The sequence below is a fragment of the Phoenix dactylifera genome, unplaced genomic scaffold (genome assembly GCF_009389715.1).
Source record: "Phoenix dactylifera cultivar Barhee BC4 unplaced genomic scaffold, palm_55x_up_171113_PBpolish2nd_filt_p 000813F, whole genome shotgun sequence".
Classification (NCBI taxonomy): domain Eukaryota; kingdom Viridiplantae; phylum Streptophyta; class Magnoliopsida; order Arecales; family Arecaceae; genus Phoenix; species Phoenix dactylifera.
The window spans coordinates 43,967-62,329 of record NW_024068180.1 but is presented as its reverse complement, the minus strand read 5'-3'; the positions used below and the strand labels follow the sequence as shown (position 1 = coordinate 62,329).

At 44.7% G+C, this 18,363-nt stretch overlaps 1 protein-coding gene across 2 annotated transcripts in view; it reads right to left on the bottom strand.

The window, feature by feature from the left end:
- The window catches only part of LOC103723285 (GPI ethanolamine phosphate transferase 3-like), a 32,564-nt gene extending 15,200 nt beyond the window's left edge, over nt 1-17,364 (bottom strand). Inside the window, exons 1-6 of one of the 2 annotated variants that reach the window (XM_039120490.1) lie at nt 16,871-17,360; nt 16,370-16,404; nt 16,085-16,206; nt 15,475-15,564; nt 15,192-15,311; nt 14,952-15,035 (exon numbers count right to left, since the gene is read on the bottom strand). In XM_039120490.1, coding sequence (XP_038976418.1) covers nt 14,952-15,035; nt 15,192-15,311; nt 15,475-15,564; nt 16,085-16,206; nt 16,370-16,404; nt 16,871-17,115 — 696 coding nt within the window. In that variant the 5' untranslated portion in view covers nt 17,116-17,360. Of the gene's footprint in view, nt 1-14,951; nt 15,036-15,191; nt 15,312-15,474; nt 15,565-16,084; nt 16,207-16,369; nt 16,405-16,870 lie in introns of both variants that reach the window. The other variant, XM_039120491.1, reaches the window with a different exon arrangement.
- Between the last annotated feature and the right edge of the window lie 999 nt (nt 17,365-18,363).

The following is an 18,363-nucleotide window of genomic DNA, read 5'->3' as shown; positions in this document are numbered from 1 at the left end:
TTAATTTAAGATCCAACAGACAACATTAAAAAAAAAAAGTCTGGCTCGTGGAGCCCGGCCGGTACCGTACCGGTCCGGCCGGCCACCGGTACGCCGAGCCGGACCGGTATGGCGGACCTTGCCGTAGGTTCTATTCTGACTAGTAGTGAGACATATTGAGATCTCCATCTCAATATCACTGAAACTCCTTTCAGTGGACTGAAACAATTTCAGTTCTACTCTTAGGGTTCACTGATCACCAAATGAATGCCTTCGAGTCTCACAATCCACTAGTGACACCTAGCAGTATGTGATGGCAACCCAGCAGAATGGAATATCTGAACCTCTAGGTGCAATTAGCGTATGATACAGTCCCTCTATCATGGATCCCGACAGGACGGAGATTATGGATAACTCGTCAAACCCTTTCGTCCGTCATATGTATAATTTATTCGACTTCCAGTTCGAGTAATGAAAAACTCTTTTTTCAAAATACCTGATCAGAAATTTATCAAACTCAATCTCATAAATCACATAGGATCACTCCTAAACTATCAAGATTGATAGATCCCATCTAGATGCAACTCTATTCCAAAATTAAACTACTGCAGCCAATCCGCACCACGAGGACCCGAATGGCTAGGGCCCAAGTTCACATGCTCGTCAAACTACAGCAACCTCACAGTGAATAGCTGAAGCATCGCAGGTCAAAGGACCAGTCATACAACTGCAGCATAAGTAGTCACTGACAAGTGGATAGACATCCATGTCACTACATTCTTTGGTCATGCTCAGTACCTTGTTCTCTAACAAGTACTTGCATAATTACTCCAGAGTCTCTACACCGTGGACTCGAGACTCGTCCATCTGAATAAGTGATGTGTGCACTAATCTCAGCGGATCGATCACCATCCCTCGTGATGGATCCATCGATCAGGAGCATTTAGAAATTAATCCCTAATGACACATGCCTCAAATTTTCAACTCCTTAAGAATATGTGTCATCGTCTATATTAATTTCTTGGACGATTCATGGACACATATAAACATGAATGAAAAATAAATTGCCCAATCTTATTTATTAATAAGAGTCAAATTACAAATTCATGCCCCAGATTACAAATATGCGTCAGCCACATTGACTTATAGGGCATACTTCTAACAACATCGAAGGCCATTGAACCGAGCTCCAAAGCTATTAGAGGAAGACCAGAAGTCGCTCAATCTTCTGCTCGGATCCAAGGTGCCCCCCGTGCAGGAGCTATTGGCCGAGCAGACTCTGATTAACATCGACCTGAGCTCGGCTAACCCCCAAGGTGAAAATTTGCCTTCTCTCGATTTCATGCATTAATGGTGATAGTTTTTGATCACTTTCTTCTCAGTATTGCATGAATGAAGGCCTTGTGCTATTAAGGAAGGTTGTCTGGAAGAGGGCGGCCACTGGAGGCAAGCACCCAGCAAAGAGGCTCAAACAATTCCAACTTTGGCTCCTCCAAAGCCTCCGACCAGAGTCACCTCGGCCCTATCAGAGGGCCAAGCTCAAAAGATGCTCCCCGGGCTGAGATCCAGCCTAAAAAGAAAATTATTTCGCCAATGTGCTCCTGCCTCCTCCAGGCTAGAGAAAATTACTTCGCCAATCCGGTCCTGCCTCCGCCAGACACCACTTCTCAGTCGTTGCCGCCCATCACCACCTCTCCTCAGCCCACGTCACCTATTCCAGCTTCCCCTGCACCCGAGCCGAAGATATACATTCCCAAGGTGGTTGATCAAGAATACCAACTCGAGCTTGAACAACACCCGGGTGGCCAAGGAATTAACTCGAGCCATGGTGTGCTTCCGAGGATAAAAAATTATTCAGAAAGTCCCAGTCGATGAGCCCTTTGAGGACACCCACAAGTCGATCATCTGGATGAGTACCGAACTAACATATCATTAATTCAAATTCCATGTCTTTTGCTCAAATTATGATAGTCTGACTAATTAAATCCTCTATGTGTGGGACCCCGTAGGTTCTATTCTGACTGGTAGTGAGACATATTGAGATCTCGATCTCAATATCACTGAAACTCTTTTCAGTGGACTGAAACAATTTCAGTTCTACTCTTAGGGTTCACTGATCACCAAATGAATATCTTCGAGTCTCACAATCCACTAGTGACACCTAGCAGTATGTGGTGGCAACCCAGCAGAATGAAATATCTGTACCTCTAGATGCAATTAGCTTATGATACAGTCCCTCTATCATGGATCCCGACAAGATGGAGATTATGGATAACTCGTCAAACCCTTTCGTCCGTCATGTGTATAATTTATTCGACTTCCAGTTCGAGTTATGGAAAACTCTTTTTTCAAAATACCTGATCAGAAATTTATCGAACTCAGTCTCATAAATCACATAGGATCACTCCTAATCTATTCCAAATCACAATTATGATAGTCTGACTAATTAAATCCTCTGTGTGTGACCCCGTAGGTTCTATTTTGACTGGTAGTGAGACATATTGAGATCTCCATCTCAATATCACTGAAACTCCTTTCAGTGGACTGAAACAATTTCAGTTCTACTCTTAGGATTCACTGATCACCAAATAAATGCCTTCGAGTATCACAATCCATTAATGACACCTAGCAGTATGTGGTGGCAACCCAGCAGAATGGAATATCTGAACATCTAGAGGCAATAAGCGTATGATATAGTCCCTCTATCATGGATCCCGATAGGACGGAGATTATGGATAACTCGTCAAACCCTTTCGTCCGTCATATGTATAATTTATTCGACTTCCAGTTTGAGTTATGGAAAACTCTTTTTCCAAAATACCTGATCAGAAATTTATCGAACTCAGTCTCATAAATCACATAGGATCACTCCTAATCTATCAAGATTGATAGATCCCATCTAAATGCAACCCTATTCCAAAATGAACCTACTGCAGCCAATCCGCACCATGAGGACCCGAATGGCTAGGGCCCAAGTTCACATGCTCGTCAAACTACAGCAACCTCACAGTGAATAGCTGAAGCATCGCAGGTCAAAGGACCAATCATACAACTGCAGCATAAGTAGTCACTGACAAGTGGATAGACATCCATGTGACTACTTTTTTTGGTCACGCTCAGTACCTTGTTCTTTAACAAGTATTTGCATAATCACTCCAGTGTCTCTACACCGTGGACTCGATACTCGTCCATCTGACTAAGTGATGTGCACTAATCTCAGCGGATCGATCACCATCCCTCGTGATGGATCCATCGATCAGGAGCATTTAGAAATTAATCCCTAATGACACATGCCTCAAATTCTCAACTTCTTGAGAATATGTGTCATCGTCTATTAATTTCTTGGACGATTCATGGACACATACAAACATGAATGAAAAATAAATTGCCCAATCTTATTTATTAATAAGAGTCAAATTACAAATTCATGCTCCAGATTACAAATATGCGTCAGCCACATTGACTTCTAGGGCATACTTCTAACAACATCAAAGGCCATTGAATCGAGCTCCAAAGCTGTTAGAGGAAGACCAGAAGTCGCTCAATCTTCTGCTCGGATCCAAGGTTCCCCCCGTGCAGGAGCTACTGGCCGAGCAGACTCTGATTAACATTGACCTGAGCTCGGCTAACCCCCAAGGTGAAAATCTGCCTTCTCTCGATTTCATGCATTAATGGTGATAGTTTTTGATCACTTTCTTCTCAGTATTGCAGGAATGAAGGCCTTGTGCTATTAAGGAAGGTTGTCTGGAAGAGGGCGGCCACTAAAGGCAAGCCCCCAACAAAGAGGCTCAAACAATTCCGACTTTGGCTCCTCCAAAGCCTCCGACCAGAGTCACCTCGGCCCTATCAGAAGGCCAAGCTCAAAAGATGCTCCTCGGGCTAAGATCCAACCTAAAATGGAAATTATTTCGCCAATGTGCTCCTGCCTCCTCCAGGCTGGAGGAAATTACTTCGCCAATCCGGTCCTGCCTCCGCCAGACACCACTTCTCAGTCGTTGCCGCCCATCACCACCTCTCCTCAGCCCACGTCATCTATTCCAGCTTCCCCCGCACCCGAGCCGAAGATATACATTCCCAAGGTGGTTGATCAAGACTACCAACTCGAGCTTGAACAACACCCGGGTGGCCAAGGAATTAACTCGAGCCATGGTGTGCTTCCCGAGGATAAAAAATCATTCAGAAAGTCCCAGTCGATGAGCCCTTTGAGGACACCTACAAGTCGGTCATCTGGATGAGTACCGAACTAACATATCATTAATTCAAATTCCATGTCTTTTGCTCAAACTAACTATTTTCTTCTCTTAGAGCATGCTGACACCATTTACTTTTGCATGATGCACTAAGGCGTTAAGGAGCCTCATATCGGAGGAGGAGAAACTTAAAGATGCTGAGCATAGGTTGGCCGAAACCGAGGCGACACTGAAGGCCGGCCAGCAGGAGCCAAAGGAGAAACTGAAGATGGCGGCGGAGAAGCTAGAGGCGGTGAAGGCATGGGCTACAGCGGCGGAGTCCATGGTTGATACAGCAGAACTCTATTTAACCATGGCCAAGAAGAGGATTCGGACGACTGAGCAGCAAGCAACTGAAGGTGAGGAAAATGCAGCTCAAGCTGAAGAAAAAGCCGCTTGAGCCATAGAGACTTACCTCACCTAGGCAGAGTTCAAGCATAAGATCGCCGAAGGAGCTGCAGATTCTTTCATGCAAGGTTTCCAGGACTACCAAGCTTAAGTGGAAAAACTTCTCCTGGAAACCAATCTCAGCAGCCTCCGACCAGCAGTAGGCAACAACAATGACGACGCTGCTCCCTCGAGCTCTAATAGCTGGTCTTTTCCTTTTATTCTCTGCCGAGTGTTTTACTTCGGACAATACACATAGCTTGTAGGTTGGTCAATACATCTTTGATCGCAAGATCGTAGCAAAATCAGTTGCGTTGGTAGAGACTAGTCGAGGTATTCATGAGCGTCTCTAGTCTGCTAGGCTTTTTTTCCCCACTCGTTGAGTGTTACCTCAGTGTTTCGGACCTGAAGAGGTCAATTTGGATGTCCTCCGATCTTTAATTGGTTGGGTTTTTAGATAGCTTATGCTCAAGTGATCAGAGCGAGCATGTTCCTTCCCATTTGAGCCTAGCTCCTTGCTAGGTCATTTCATTGACTCATAAGTCAGTAGGATAGAGGTCCTAGTTATTTCCAAGTTGCCTCCGCAGAATGAACTAGTTCTTTCATCAGATTCTCCATAGCCTCGTAGGCCTATTGAATGGAGGTGCCAATCGATCTTGGAGTGTCTCCATGGGAATTCCCAGAGTTCGGCTCTACAGGTTTTAACTCCCTAGCCTTATAGGCTCGTAGGTCAGGGGTCCCAAACATTTTTGGATTGTCCCTTTTTTTGAAGGTCGGTAGTCTTCAAGGGGCGCCCGACCATCATCGGTGATGATCGTCTGAGGAACGCCAAACCTACAAATGTTTGATTTCTAGATGAAATCCCAAGCATTTCTTTCTATTATCCGAGCTAAGAGCTCGACCTTGACCTACTTCGTGAAATAGTCAATGGCTATGATTAAAAATTTTGTCTACTCAGCTGATGGAGGAAAAGATCTGAGAATATCCATTCCCCACTGGGCAAATGGCCAAGGGGCGCTGAATAGTGTTAACTACACCATTGGCTGATGTTGGATGGTGGCGTGCCTTTGGCATTTGTCGCATTTCTTCACAAACTCAACTACATTCTGCAAGGTCAGCCAGTAATAACGTTACCTCATAACTTTGTAAGCTAGCATTATGCCTCCTAGGTGGTTACCACAGATGCCTTCATAAACTTCCCGAAGAGCATATTCTGCATTGGAGGGTCGGAGGCATCTAAGAAGAGGTAGACTAAATGACCTCTTATAGAGCCCTCTATCCACTGAGATACAATTCACTACTTGGTACCTCAGTCTTTAAGCTTCTTTTTTGTACTCAGGTTGCCTTGAGGTACTCAACAAGTGGATCCATCCAGCTCGGTTCATAGTTAGCTTGTAGCACCGAACTTGGCTTTTCATCAATGCTAGGCTTCTCTAGCACGTCAAAGTAGGCGGTCTTCTTTAGGTCGATGCATTCCGAAGTTGCTAAACTAGAGAGAACATCGGCTCTAGTTTTCTCCGACCTTGGGATCTATTGGACCTCAAATCTACTGAAGGCCAAGGAGACATCTTTCACCTTTTGTAGATATTTGGCCATTGCGGGACCTCACGCCTCATATTCTCCTCAGACCTAGCCAACAACGAGCTAAGAGTCACTAAAGGCCTTAAGGTGGCATACTCCTCCTTGGCGAGCTTGAGACCAATAATGAGGGCCTCGTACTCAGCTTTGTTGTTGGAGCCTTTGAAATCGAGCCGAAAGGCATACTCTGAGATGACTCCTTCTAGGCTACTGAGTATCAACCAGGTTCCGATTCCGCCCGAACTAAAGGACCAGTCGACATGAAAAATCCAGAAATTCTCCAGTTTGTATTTCTCATCTGTCTCTGGCCTCTACATCATCGGAGATGGTACATTCCATAAGAAAATATGCTAACACTTGAGCTTTAATAGGTATTCCACAAAAAAATCTGCTAACACTTGAGCCTTGATGGCGAGCCAAGGTCAAAAATGGACGTCGAACTCCTCGAGCTTGACTGCCCATTTGATCAACAGCCCCGATGTGTCCAGCTTCTGCAATATTTGCATCATCTATTGGTTGGTTAATATAGTAGTGAGCTTGGAAATAAGGTCGCAATCTCCAAGCTGAGACGAGGAGAGCATAGACCATCTTTTTCCACCTTAGTGACCTCGTCTCAGCATCTCAGAGAACTTTGCTTGTGTAGTAGATCAGCTTCTGAACTCCTCAGGACTAGGATCGAACTCAAGGCTCAAGGAGAAATAGCAAGGTAAAGGTACAGCATCTCTCCCAAGCTCAGTTTGGTAAGGAAAGGTGGTGATGCAAGGTACTTCTTGAGTTGATTGAAGATGGTTTGGCACTCTTCTATCTACTGAAAGTCCTTTATTTGCTTTAGGATCTTGAAGAAGGGAAGGCATCTCTCCACCAATCTTGAAAGAAACCTGTTCGGCGTCGCAATGCAACCCATAAAGCATGGCACCTCCTTTATTGTTCTCGGTAGTGACATCTCCAGCATAGCTTGGATCTCCTCAGGGTTGGCCTCGATCCCGCGCTGTGTTACCATGAACCCCAGAAACTTTTCCAAGGTGATCCCAAACGCGCACTTGCTCGGAGTGAACTTCATGCGGTACTTTCTTAGGATCGCGAATGCCTCCTCCAAATAAATCACATGCTGCTCGACTTCTTTACTCTTTAATAAAATGTCATTAACATAGACTTCCATGTTACGGCCGATCTACTCTTTGGAATATACGATTGACCAATATCTAATTTGCTACACCGGTGTTCTTTAGACCAACGGCATGACCCTGTAGCAACAAAGACCATCGTCAATGATAAAAAAGGTCTTCTCATCCGCAGGGTCCATCATAATCCGAGAATGCATCTATGAAGCTCAGCATCCGATGTCCTAAAATCATATTTACAAGTTAGCCAATCATCAAAGCAGGCTTTGTTGAGGTCGGTATGGTCGATGCAAACACTCCATTTCTTATTAGCCTTCTTCACCAAGACAATGTCGACCAGTCAATTGTCGGGTTACCTCCGCACGCGTTGCGACGATCGCAACGGAAAGACGCGAGCGGGGTCGTTCATCTCATGAACATCCCGAGGAACGTAGATTTCAAAAAAATTCTGAGTTCTCTAACTCAGAAGATCATGAAATCTGAAGAAAAAGATTAAAATTAATTACTTGATTAATTTCAGATCTACAATTAAAAAATATAAAGATCAAATCTTTACCTTTGAGCGGATAGATCTTCACCGCTATTTGATGATCGTGGAAATCAGGTTCGCTTGAAGCCGCACAAGTGTCCAACCTCTACGGGTATCCACACGAAGATCTAGATTGATCGAGGTTACGAACTCACCGGGGTGTTAGCTCCCTTGCAGAGATCCCTTTTGATGGTTGGAACTTCTCTAAGCAATCAACTCTTGATTGCTTCCAAGAGGAGGAAGAAGGAGAAGGAAGAAACACTTTCTTGCCTTTCCTTTACCATGGATGAAGGAGGGAAGAGAGGAACACCTTTCTCTCTTTATTTTCTTCCATGTAGCTGACCAAGAGAAGGAAGAAGACTCCATGCTTGCTGCCCCTCTTTGTGCCTTGCGGATGGAAGAAGAAGAGGAGAGGGAAGGCGGCCGCCATCATGAAAAGAAGAGTTTTAATCCCAAAGGGGGTCGGCCCCCTTTTTATTTCTTTTCATCTAGATGCCCTAGGCGTGGCCGCCTCCTTAAAATTAGGAGCCACGCCCCAACCGAGTCTCGCGTCCCGAACACCCGGGACGTGCGTCCCGGCCATCCGGGACGTGGATCCCGGGAGCACGCCCCACTTGATCAAATCAAGTGGGCGTGGGGCCTCCTTTGATTGGATGTTGAAATCCTCCTCTAAGGAGGATTAGGTGAATCCAATCCTTATACATATTAGTCCTAATCTAATTAGGATCCAATTGGATCATGACTTAATTGAACTCTTTAATCCTAATCCAATTAGGAGTCATCTTCATCTATTAGAGCAATAATTAATTAGGACTCATATAATTTTAGTCCTAATCCAATTAGGATTTTAGGAATCCTACCCTAAGTAGGACTCTAATAATTTGAAGTGCTAATCCAATTAGAACTCTAGGAGTCCTACTTTAAGTAGGACTCTTGAACCTTATCATATAAGATCGAGCCCAATTAATTAAGTCCAATTGATTCAATCAAATTGCAATCCAATTGCAATTAATTCCTTCTTCAACTCACTAACTCTTAGTGGGTTAAACTAATTATCAATCAAATTGACAATTACAAACTATTGTGATTTCAAATCACAATCCAACCATTAAATCAATCAGATCCTCTATTGTGTGTGACCCCATAGATTCTATTCTGTCTGGTAATGAGATATATTGTGATCCCTATCACAATATCATTGAAACTCCTTTCAACGGGTTGGAACAATTCTAACCATGGTATGCCGAACCGGCCCGTACCGGCCGGTACGGGCCGGTACAAATCAGTACGCCGGAGCCGTGGAAACCGGTATAGGCCGGTTTCGTGCCGGAGACGAAGAAGACGAAGAGAAAAAGAGAGCGCGGGGAAGAGAGGGAGGGAGACCACCTTCGACCGCCATCGGAGAGTCGTGGAGGGGCGTCGGAGGCCGGCAGGGGGCGGCGGAGCCCGGCGGGGGCCGGAGGAACCCGCAGGGGCGCTGCGGAGGTCGAGGCAACCGATTTGCCGACTTCACTTAAAATCCCCAAATTTAAAACCGCAGTCGCATCCCCTGTTTCTTTCAAAACAGTGGACGCGGCCGTGGCCTCGGCCTCCGCCGCGCCCGTGCGGGTTCCTCCGCCGGGCTCCGCCGCCCCCTGCCGGGCTCCGACGCCCCTCGGCAGCTCTCCGATGGTGGCCGAAGGTGATCTCCCTCCCTCTATTCCCCGCGATCTCTCTGGTTCTCTTCTTCTTCCCCGGCTCCGTTGGGGAAGAGCTTTCCAGTTCGTACCGCCCGATTTCGGTACGAACCGAAACCGCACCGGTTCGGTAGGCAACCGATATGCCTACCGAACCCGGTACGGCGGACCTTGATTCCAACTCTTCTCATTCGGATTCACTGATCACCAAGTGAATGCCTTTGAGTCTCATCATCCACCAGTGATACCCAGCAGCATGTAGTGGCAACCCAGCAGCATATAGTGGCAACCCAGCAGAATGAAATGATGAACCTCTAGGTGTAGCTAACGTATGATACAGTTCCTCTATCGTGGATTCCAACAGGATGGAGATCATGGATAACTTGTCAAACCCCATCATCTGTTATATGTAAAATTTATTCGACTCCAGTTCGAGATTGAAAAACTCTTTTTCCAAAAACTACCTTGGCCAAGGATTTACGAACTCAGTCTCATAAATCACATAGGATCTCTCATAATCTATCAAGGTCGATAGATTCCATCTAGATGCACCCCTACTCCTACAATGAATCTACTGCAGCCAATCTGCACTACAAGAATCCAAATGGATAGGGCCCATGTTTATGTGCTCGTCAAACTACAGCAACCTTACTATGAATAGCCGAGGCATCGCAGGTCAAAGGACCAGTCATACAACTGCAGCATGAAGTAAATCACTGACGAGTGAATAGATATCCAAGTGACTACTTGTTTTGGTCACACTCAATACCCTTGTTCTCTGACAAGCACTTGCACAATTACTCCAGTGTCCCCACACTATGGACTTAAGACTCATCCATCTGACTAAGTAATCTGTGCACTAATCTCAACAGATCGATCACCATCCCTCGTGATGGATCCATCGATCAGGAGCAATTCAGAAATTAATCACCAATGACACATGCCTCAAATTCTCAACTATTGAGAATATGCGTCATCATCTTATTAATTCCTTGGACGATTCATGGACACATAAGAACATGAATGAAAAGAATGTCCATCCTAATAAATTCATTGTTAGGTCAAGTACAAATTTATATCCCAGAACAAAATAATGTGTCAACCAAATTGGCTTTTAGGGCATACTTCTAACATCAATCAGGATAGTTGACTTCATAGATGAAGCCGACATTTAGGAGTTTGTCCACCTCCTCGTCCATCGCCTATTGCCGCTTTGAGACTTCTCTTTTTCTACCGCATAGGTCGGTATACCGATTCCATATTCAACCTATGCACAATAACACTAGAATCTATACCTGGCATATCTGAGGCTAACCAAGCAAAGATGCCTACGTTGGCACAAAGAAAGATGATGAGCTGAGCTCAGGTTGCTGCATCTAGTTGGGAGCTGACATGAACAATTCAACCTATCCCTTCGTCGCCAAAAAGGAAGGGGATGAGCTCCTTAACTGGCTCTCCTTGTTGCTACTTTAGCTTGTTCCGTGTATCCAAGCCTTTAACGAGGAGCATCTCGATCAGCTTCTTTCCTCAGAGTGCGGCCACATAACACTATCGAGCTATTGCATGATCACCCCGAACTTCTCCAACTCCATGCTTGGTAGAAAACTACACTACAAGATGATAGGTCGATACCACAGCTCGCATTGTATTCAACCCGAGCCGACCCAAGATGGCATTGTATGCCAGGAGAAACTTTACCACCAAGAAATTCAACATTATGGTCGTCTACCAAGGCTCCTGGCCAATAGTAACCATGAAGGTAATGGTGCCTTCCACGGGAACAGAATCTTCCGAGAATCAAATCAGAGAAGAATCAGTTCTTAGCGGATCTGTAAGCTCATTCTACGGAAAGCATCATAAAATGTCTGTCGAGCTTCCATTATCTACAAGAGTTCTTCTAACATCATAATTAGCAATTGTGAGGAAGATTACAACTGCATCACCATGGAGGGTGGGGGGTAGTACTTCCTCCAAATCATGGTCTGCTCAGCCTGTACCAGTACCGGTACCGGCCTCCACCAAAGAGGTCGGAACCGAACGATTTCTTGCCCGTACTGGTGCGAACCGCACCGGTTCGCACCGGTACAAGCCCGGTACCGGTCGAACCGCACCAGTTCGGGCTTGTACCGGTGCGAACTGCACCGGTTTGCACCGGTACTCGCAGGAAAGAAGGGGTAAGAGAGGAGAAGAGAGGAGGAGAGAGAAAGAAGACCTCTCGCGCTACCGGGCCTCTTTCTTACTTCCGAGTACCTCGCGGGGAAGAAGAGCTCCTTTGCTCGCAGGAGAAGGGGGAAAGCAAGGAGAAGAGAGGAGAGAGGGAAGAAGAGAGGAGCTCGGAAAAAAGAGGAAAAAAGAAAAGAAAAAAAAACAGAGAGGCCGCGGGAGCGCGCCTGCGCACAAGGATGTGGGCGCGAGTGGGAAAACGCATCCCCCGACTCATGCCCGCGCGCGTTCCACGCAGTGGGTATCGCGGTCCACGTGCGGGGAATCGTGCGCGCGCGATTTGCCACGCGGACTCGCCATGCGGGGCAACGAGCCCACACACTGCCCCGCGTGGCCGCTTTTAATGCGGCAGTGCCACTCTGCAGCATAACGCGTCCGCGTGTTTTTTTTTAAGAATCGGTTCGGTACCGGTTCCGAACCGGTACTGGTCTTTACCGATACGTCAGTTCGGTCGGTTCCGCGTACCTTGCTTTAAATCATCATCCAAGAAGGAGATAACCTCCTTGGTCCTCTGTCTCTTCAGGAAAAAAATCTTCTGCTAGGGCTTCCTAGGTGTAAGTCCTTCAAGCTGATGAGCTCGTCCCTCCAGGTGCTAGTCCTCCAAAGATGGTATTATCAGGAGATTATCGTTCAGTTGCTCAGGGGTGTGTTGATAACAACCAGCTTCGGCTCGGTCTCATTGGTCGTTAGATCGAGGTTCCTCATCAGATAAGGGTCTCAACCTCGTTCCTCAGTTGCAAGCCCTTTTCAGTGTCGTGCCCATGTATCAATGGAACTTACAATACTTATGTCGATCTCTCTTGCCCATTAGCGCCTTCATCCTCTGAGGCCCCTTTAGGTAACCCCGGTTCTTGATTTCCATAAGAATTTGAACCCTTGAAGTGTTGAGAGGAGTGTACCTCTCATACTTCCATGGTGGGCTCCTCGAGCAGCGAGAGCTTCCTTCATTTCTCCTAGGCCTCCTCTTCGGCTCTTCTTTTTCTTCTTGGCTTCTTTCATTTTTCTTCTTGCCATGCTTACCCCTGCTAACTCTCGCTGAGCTACCATCGCCTTCTCAACATTAACATACTCTCGACTCAAGCAAGAAGCACGACAAAGTCTAAAGAAAAGAGAAACCAAGAAGGTCTCAATCCGCTCTTCGGTGCAATCATCACAATAGAGTGATTCAAGTCACAGATTTCCATGGTCGCCATGTTGAAACGATTGACATAATCTCTAAGGGATCCCCCTTGCCTCTGCTTCACAGCAAGAAGGCTCTCCAAGCCCCTCCTCTGATTCCGACTACTATAAAGTGGGTTGCAAACAGCCAGCCAAGCTTCTCAAAAGAATGAATTGAGCCCTGTTGGAGACCAGTATACCAAAGTCAAGCTACTCTCTAAAGCGTTGCAGGGAAAGCTCGGCATAATACTATGTCAGTGGCCCTCTAAAACATCAAAAGAGCCTTGAAGATCTCTAGATGGTCTAGAGGGTCCGAGGTGCCATTGTAGGTTTCCAACTAGGGCATTTTGAACTGAGATGGAAGAGGCTCCTCCATTATCTTCTTTGAGAAGGGGGGCTCGGTGGTGAACTCTAGATAATCAAGTTCAGGGTTTTGCCCCTTAAAGCTTCATTATGGTTGTTCATTTCCTCGATCTTTTGGTCGAGGTCAGCCCCCCTCCAGAAGACCCTTTTTGATAGATGAGGGGAGGAGCGGCCTGGAGTGGAGTCCTTGGAATGCAGGCTTAGAGATCGGCATCTCCTATCTCGTCCCGAGCTCCACGAACAAGAGTGGTGACTTTGTCGCACCCTTTCAAGACTTTGGGGATGGGAATGATGACTTGGCTATGCTGGGGCTTCATGACGGCTCGGCTCATTGGCCTACTACAGGTTAGTTGTCGCTTGCTACAAGTTGTCAATGGCCGCAGTAAGTGCTTAGACTTGCTGGACAAGCAAATTGAACCACTCGAAATTGACAACTCCTAGCTAAGAGCTTTGGGGAAGCTATGCTCTCTGCAGGCTTCAATGAGAGGCATCTGACTACGCCTCCTGCTGACTAGTAATTGGTGCTTCTTGAGCTCTCCGTGACTTTGTCATGGCAAACTTCCTCAAATTTCTCTAATAGGATCAAAGGCTCACCTTTTAGCGCCAATTCTATTGCCACTAAGATCTGAACCGAACCGCCAAGTCGGACAAAATCCGAAGTGAAGCAGTGAGGTCAATTGTTGGGGCTTCGAGCTGAACAATTAGGCTAGGGAGGGTGTTAACAACTGAACTTAAACATGGATGGAAAAGGTCGTCTAGCATGAACTATCCGACCTAAAAACAAAAACGAAAGTCCACGAGCCAAAGTTTGTTCGGCGGAGGACCCTCCGATGTTTAAGTCAGCCAAAATCAGAAGGAACGGAAGAAATTTGAGAGTTGCAAAGTGTGAGAGAGTGCGAGAGCTTAAGAAAGCATATCTAGAGGGCTCCCTATAGCCCCTTATATAGAAAGAGGTTGATAATAAGATTCGCCATCTCGGTATCGGACCCCATACCAGTGCCATACTAGCACAGTGTCAGTATGGTACGGTATGAAATTTTTTGAGCGTACACTCGGTACGTGACCCATACCAGTACTGATACCAAACTGATACGGTACGGTACGTCCCGTACCGGCCGGCATACCATGGTTGATATCCGTTACCGAGTAAGGCGGAAGTGAGCCTTAACTACTCAGTAATGGTCCCCACATTGTGCACGTGGCAAATCTTAACCGCATTGATCATGCGATAATGGTCGATCCGCTTGGGATGAGCTGTAACCGCCCCTCAATTGGTAGGACTGTGATTGTGCCTTTAATGGCAATTAATTGCTTTAAATGCACTTGAATTAGAGACATTTGGCTTATTTCCGCTGGTCGCCCAACTCGCTCTAATTGGCTTGATGGTTCAAGTCGACACCACAGCCAATACTGAAGTTAACATTTTAGTTGACTATCGTGGCCGGTGGCTCGATTTGTTGCTAAGACTAACGGCTTGGTTAATATCGAGATCATCGCTTCGGCCAATTGTCGAGGTCAGGATGACGAACATATACCACATCAAAACTCATTGAACTTATTCAAGTATACCATAGTGCAAAAACTAGAAGAGTGTATATGTGTGTGTAATATGGGTAATAGAAGCATAGCTGCTGACATGCTTATAGAAATGTGAGCAGTATTGTGTACTTGGAAAAAAACTAACTTGAAAAGAGATACCCAGACTTACCACACCAAGAAAATGTGCAATAAGAACATCCCAGTCATCTTTATATAGTGATGGCAGCAAATGTTCCATGACACCATTATCTACCTGCCACATGGAATTCACACATAACATATGCAGAAAAGATAAAGTCACTAGTAAATATGAATAAGTAAATAAACATACATGCATGCATGTTAAATTCTTCTTTTTTAAAGATAATAATTTAAAGCAATAAAGAACCTATATTTGAAGAAAACATACTGTATCAAGATCTTTAACATCAAAAGAAGGGTAAGGATATGACTTGTTAAATTGACCAGGAAATAATTGCAACCACGTATCGTCCCCCATCATCAGCACTCTCTTTCCATTTTTATTCAACTGTTTTTAAATAAGCAACATAAAGAGAAGCATCCATAAGATTGAAAGAAATAATAGATGAGCAGGAAAATCAACTCTATATTGAACATTAAATTATACTGCCTCGATTCCTTTCTGTCCAATCCAAAGACATGAACTATAGCGACATATTATTAGAACAAACCTGACATATTAAATTATCTTCAACAATTGCTGGAGCTCCAAAACTATTACCAACATCAATAAATGTAGGAAGTCCACCCGTTGTTAGACCCTAGAGAATTGCAACAAAATTGAGGTTATTTATAGGCATTAGTTGATTACATGTTAAATGAATACTTGAACATATGTAATGGTTCTTCAAGACAACAAACTCGAAACATGAAAGAAGCATGAAAACTGAATCATAACTAAAACACGGACTTGAACATATGTAATGATTCTTCATATCAACATACATCCATCTCTGTACCTAGATAAGAAAGCAGAAGAATTGGAACACGTTGAATCATGCATATCTAAAAATATAATGTATATTGTTTTTAAAATCTTCAAATGATCATCATCTACAATGAAAAAGAAGGTGTTTGGTATCCCCGAGATTACTAAGATGATGACCCTTAAAGATTTATCTAGTGGGGAGGAAGGGAAAAAGAGCTAGATTATTCATGAATAAAATGACGATAGTGATACGGTTTACCAGCCATTCAATGTTTGAAATCAACTCGATTTAAAAGAAAGAAAGAAAGAAAGAAAATCATAATAAACCACATCTTAGAGGGAAAAAGGTTGACCTTCAACCGCTGCAGGCTAGTTGTTGGTGGGTCTGCGATGGCCTTAAAAATCCTAGCAGATGATCCTTCTCCAGAGGCAAGCTTCTGCAGCACCCGTAACTTGTCCATCCACGGCTTTGCCTCTGGAACAAAAAGCCTGCATCATCTCCAATCCTATACAAATGTTCTAGTAATGATCAACCTATCACCTAATTTTATTCACATGCATGATGCTGCTGAGTTTTGGTCTCTCCCATCACAAAAAGAAAAAAAAGAATAAATGTAGTAGATGGAGGGAATGCTGACCTGCAAAGAATGAACTGGGCGCAAGAAAATCAAACCTGCAACACGATAACCAACTTGTCTGAGAACTTGGAGAAAAGCCCCCCATGAAAATAAACATGAAAAGGAAAAAAAATGAAGACGATGCCTTTGCCCATCAATTTGGGGTTTGGGATTTGAATCCAATCCAGGGCCAAACTTTTCTTAGAAAACGGAGCATAACTCCACATGAATTCTTATCGTATCCGTCTTCTAGGTCTTCTTGATACAAAAGAAACCCAAAAAAATAAACAAGAAAGCAAGTAAAGGAGGCGCTTATTCCCACATAATTGGATTTGAGTAAAAATCCAACCAGAGGCCAAGTAATTTTTGGAAAACGGCGGTGGGAATTCATCCGTCCCCTATGTATTCCAAGCCTTTAACAGTCGGAAGTCTGAATCGAGATTGCGGAATCTAAGAAGGGGCTAGGGCAGCTTTTTTTTGGAGACGAAAGGAGGGAGGGAGGGAAGGAAGGGGCAGGTTCACCTGAGGGCGTCGAGGATGATGATGACGAGGCGATCGACGGCGGGCTTCGTCCAGCAGCGGCGGTCGTCGTGGGAGGAGGAGTTGTGAAGTGCAGAGCAAGGGGAGTGGGAGAGGTCGGAGCAGCGGCTGTACGCGGAGAGCTCGGTGCGGGTGAGGAGGAAGCCGCGGGTGAAGAGATAGATGGCCACGGAGTGGAAGAGGAGGATGAGGAAGAAGGGCCGGATCAGAGCCCACTTCGATCCCATGGGAACCACCGACACAAACACAAACGGAGAGACGAAGAAGGTAGACACGGAATCGCGAGGACGATCGGATCGCTCGATCGCTTTGCGTTAGCTTGCCGTTGAAACGGGAACAAAGGGTACACTGGGCCGGGCTAGGCAACGCTTGCGAGTGCTGCATGCCACTGCGGTACTGCTCGAGGAAGATCCAGATGGGTTCAGCGGATTATTTGGCGGCATGGGTCAGTGCCACCCTTATTCGAGACATCCGGGTCATACAGTGAGATAGTCTTTTGAGCTATGTATATCTATAGGGCTACAGACTGAAAAATCTCATACGTGGCCAATTACTCCATTGACATTCTTTGGCTTGAAAAGAGGGAGCTGCCTAGTACACTCTGAAATACATTATATTTCGACTTTTTTTTAGATGTATCTGTACTAAATCTATATAAACTATCTATTTCAACAAAAAATAAAAAAATACATATTCTTCTGTACGTGGCACTCACATAAAAAATACAAAGGAGGAGGATAAATTATGAAGCATCGTGCATAGACGCAAATACCTTGCTAGTTAATTGGAAGAAATCTTTTGCAACAAACTTTTACCAAATTTACAATTGTAATCTGCATCTAATGAAGCAAAGAGCTCTGCTACAAATAGAAAGGAGTCTCAAATTATTTTTGTGGCAATCGAAATCCATCGTATAACTCAATTGATTCTACTGCCAAAAAAAGGATAAATTTAAGATTATATGAGTTGTCTGTTATAAGATGTGGCTTGATTCTATCTATTATGACAAGCATTATTCTAGTATCAAATGTATCATATATTGGATATTAATAGTCTCAATGCTGATTAAATTTATATTATACTATAATTTTATTGGATTAATCATGCCAAAAATTCTAAGTTGTACGGTTTTTTATTTTATCTTCAAGTTTGTGCAATTAGGCCATTGAACTTTCAAAACTTTATAATTGATACCCTAGCTTAACTTCTATTAGATGGCCGTGAGGAAGATAGTCACATGATAGCACATGTTATCCATTGCTGATGTGACAAAAGTGGCTGATGTATACAAGATTTTCTCCCTCATTTTTGCCACTTTTTGGGTAGAGTTTTTATTTCCCAATCCCATCCAAATCCCGTCTCCTTTCCGATCAACAACTAGAAACCGGCGATGGCCGCAAGAGCGAGTGGTGGTTTTTTCTTTCAGCGATGAGTGGCAATGATTGGCAAGATTCCTCTCTACATTGGTGATAAAG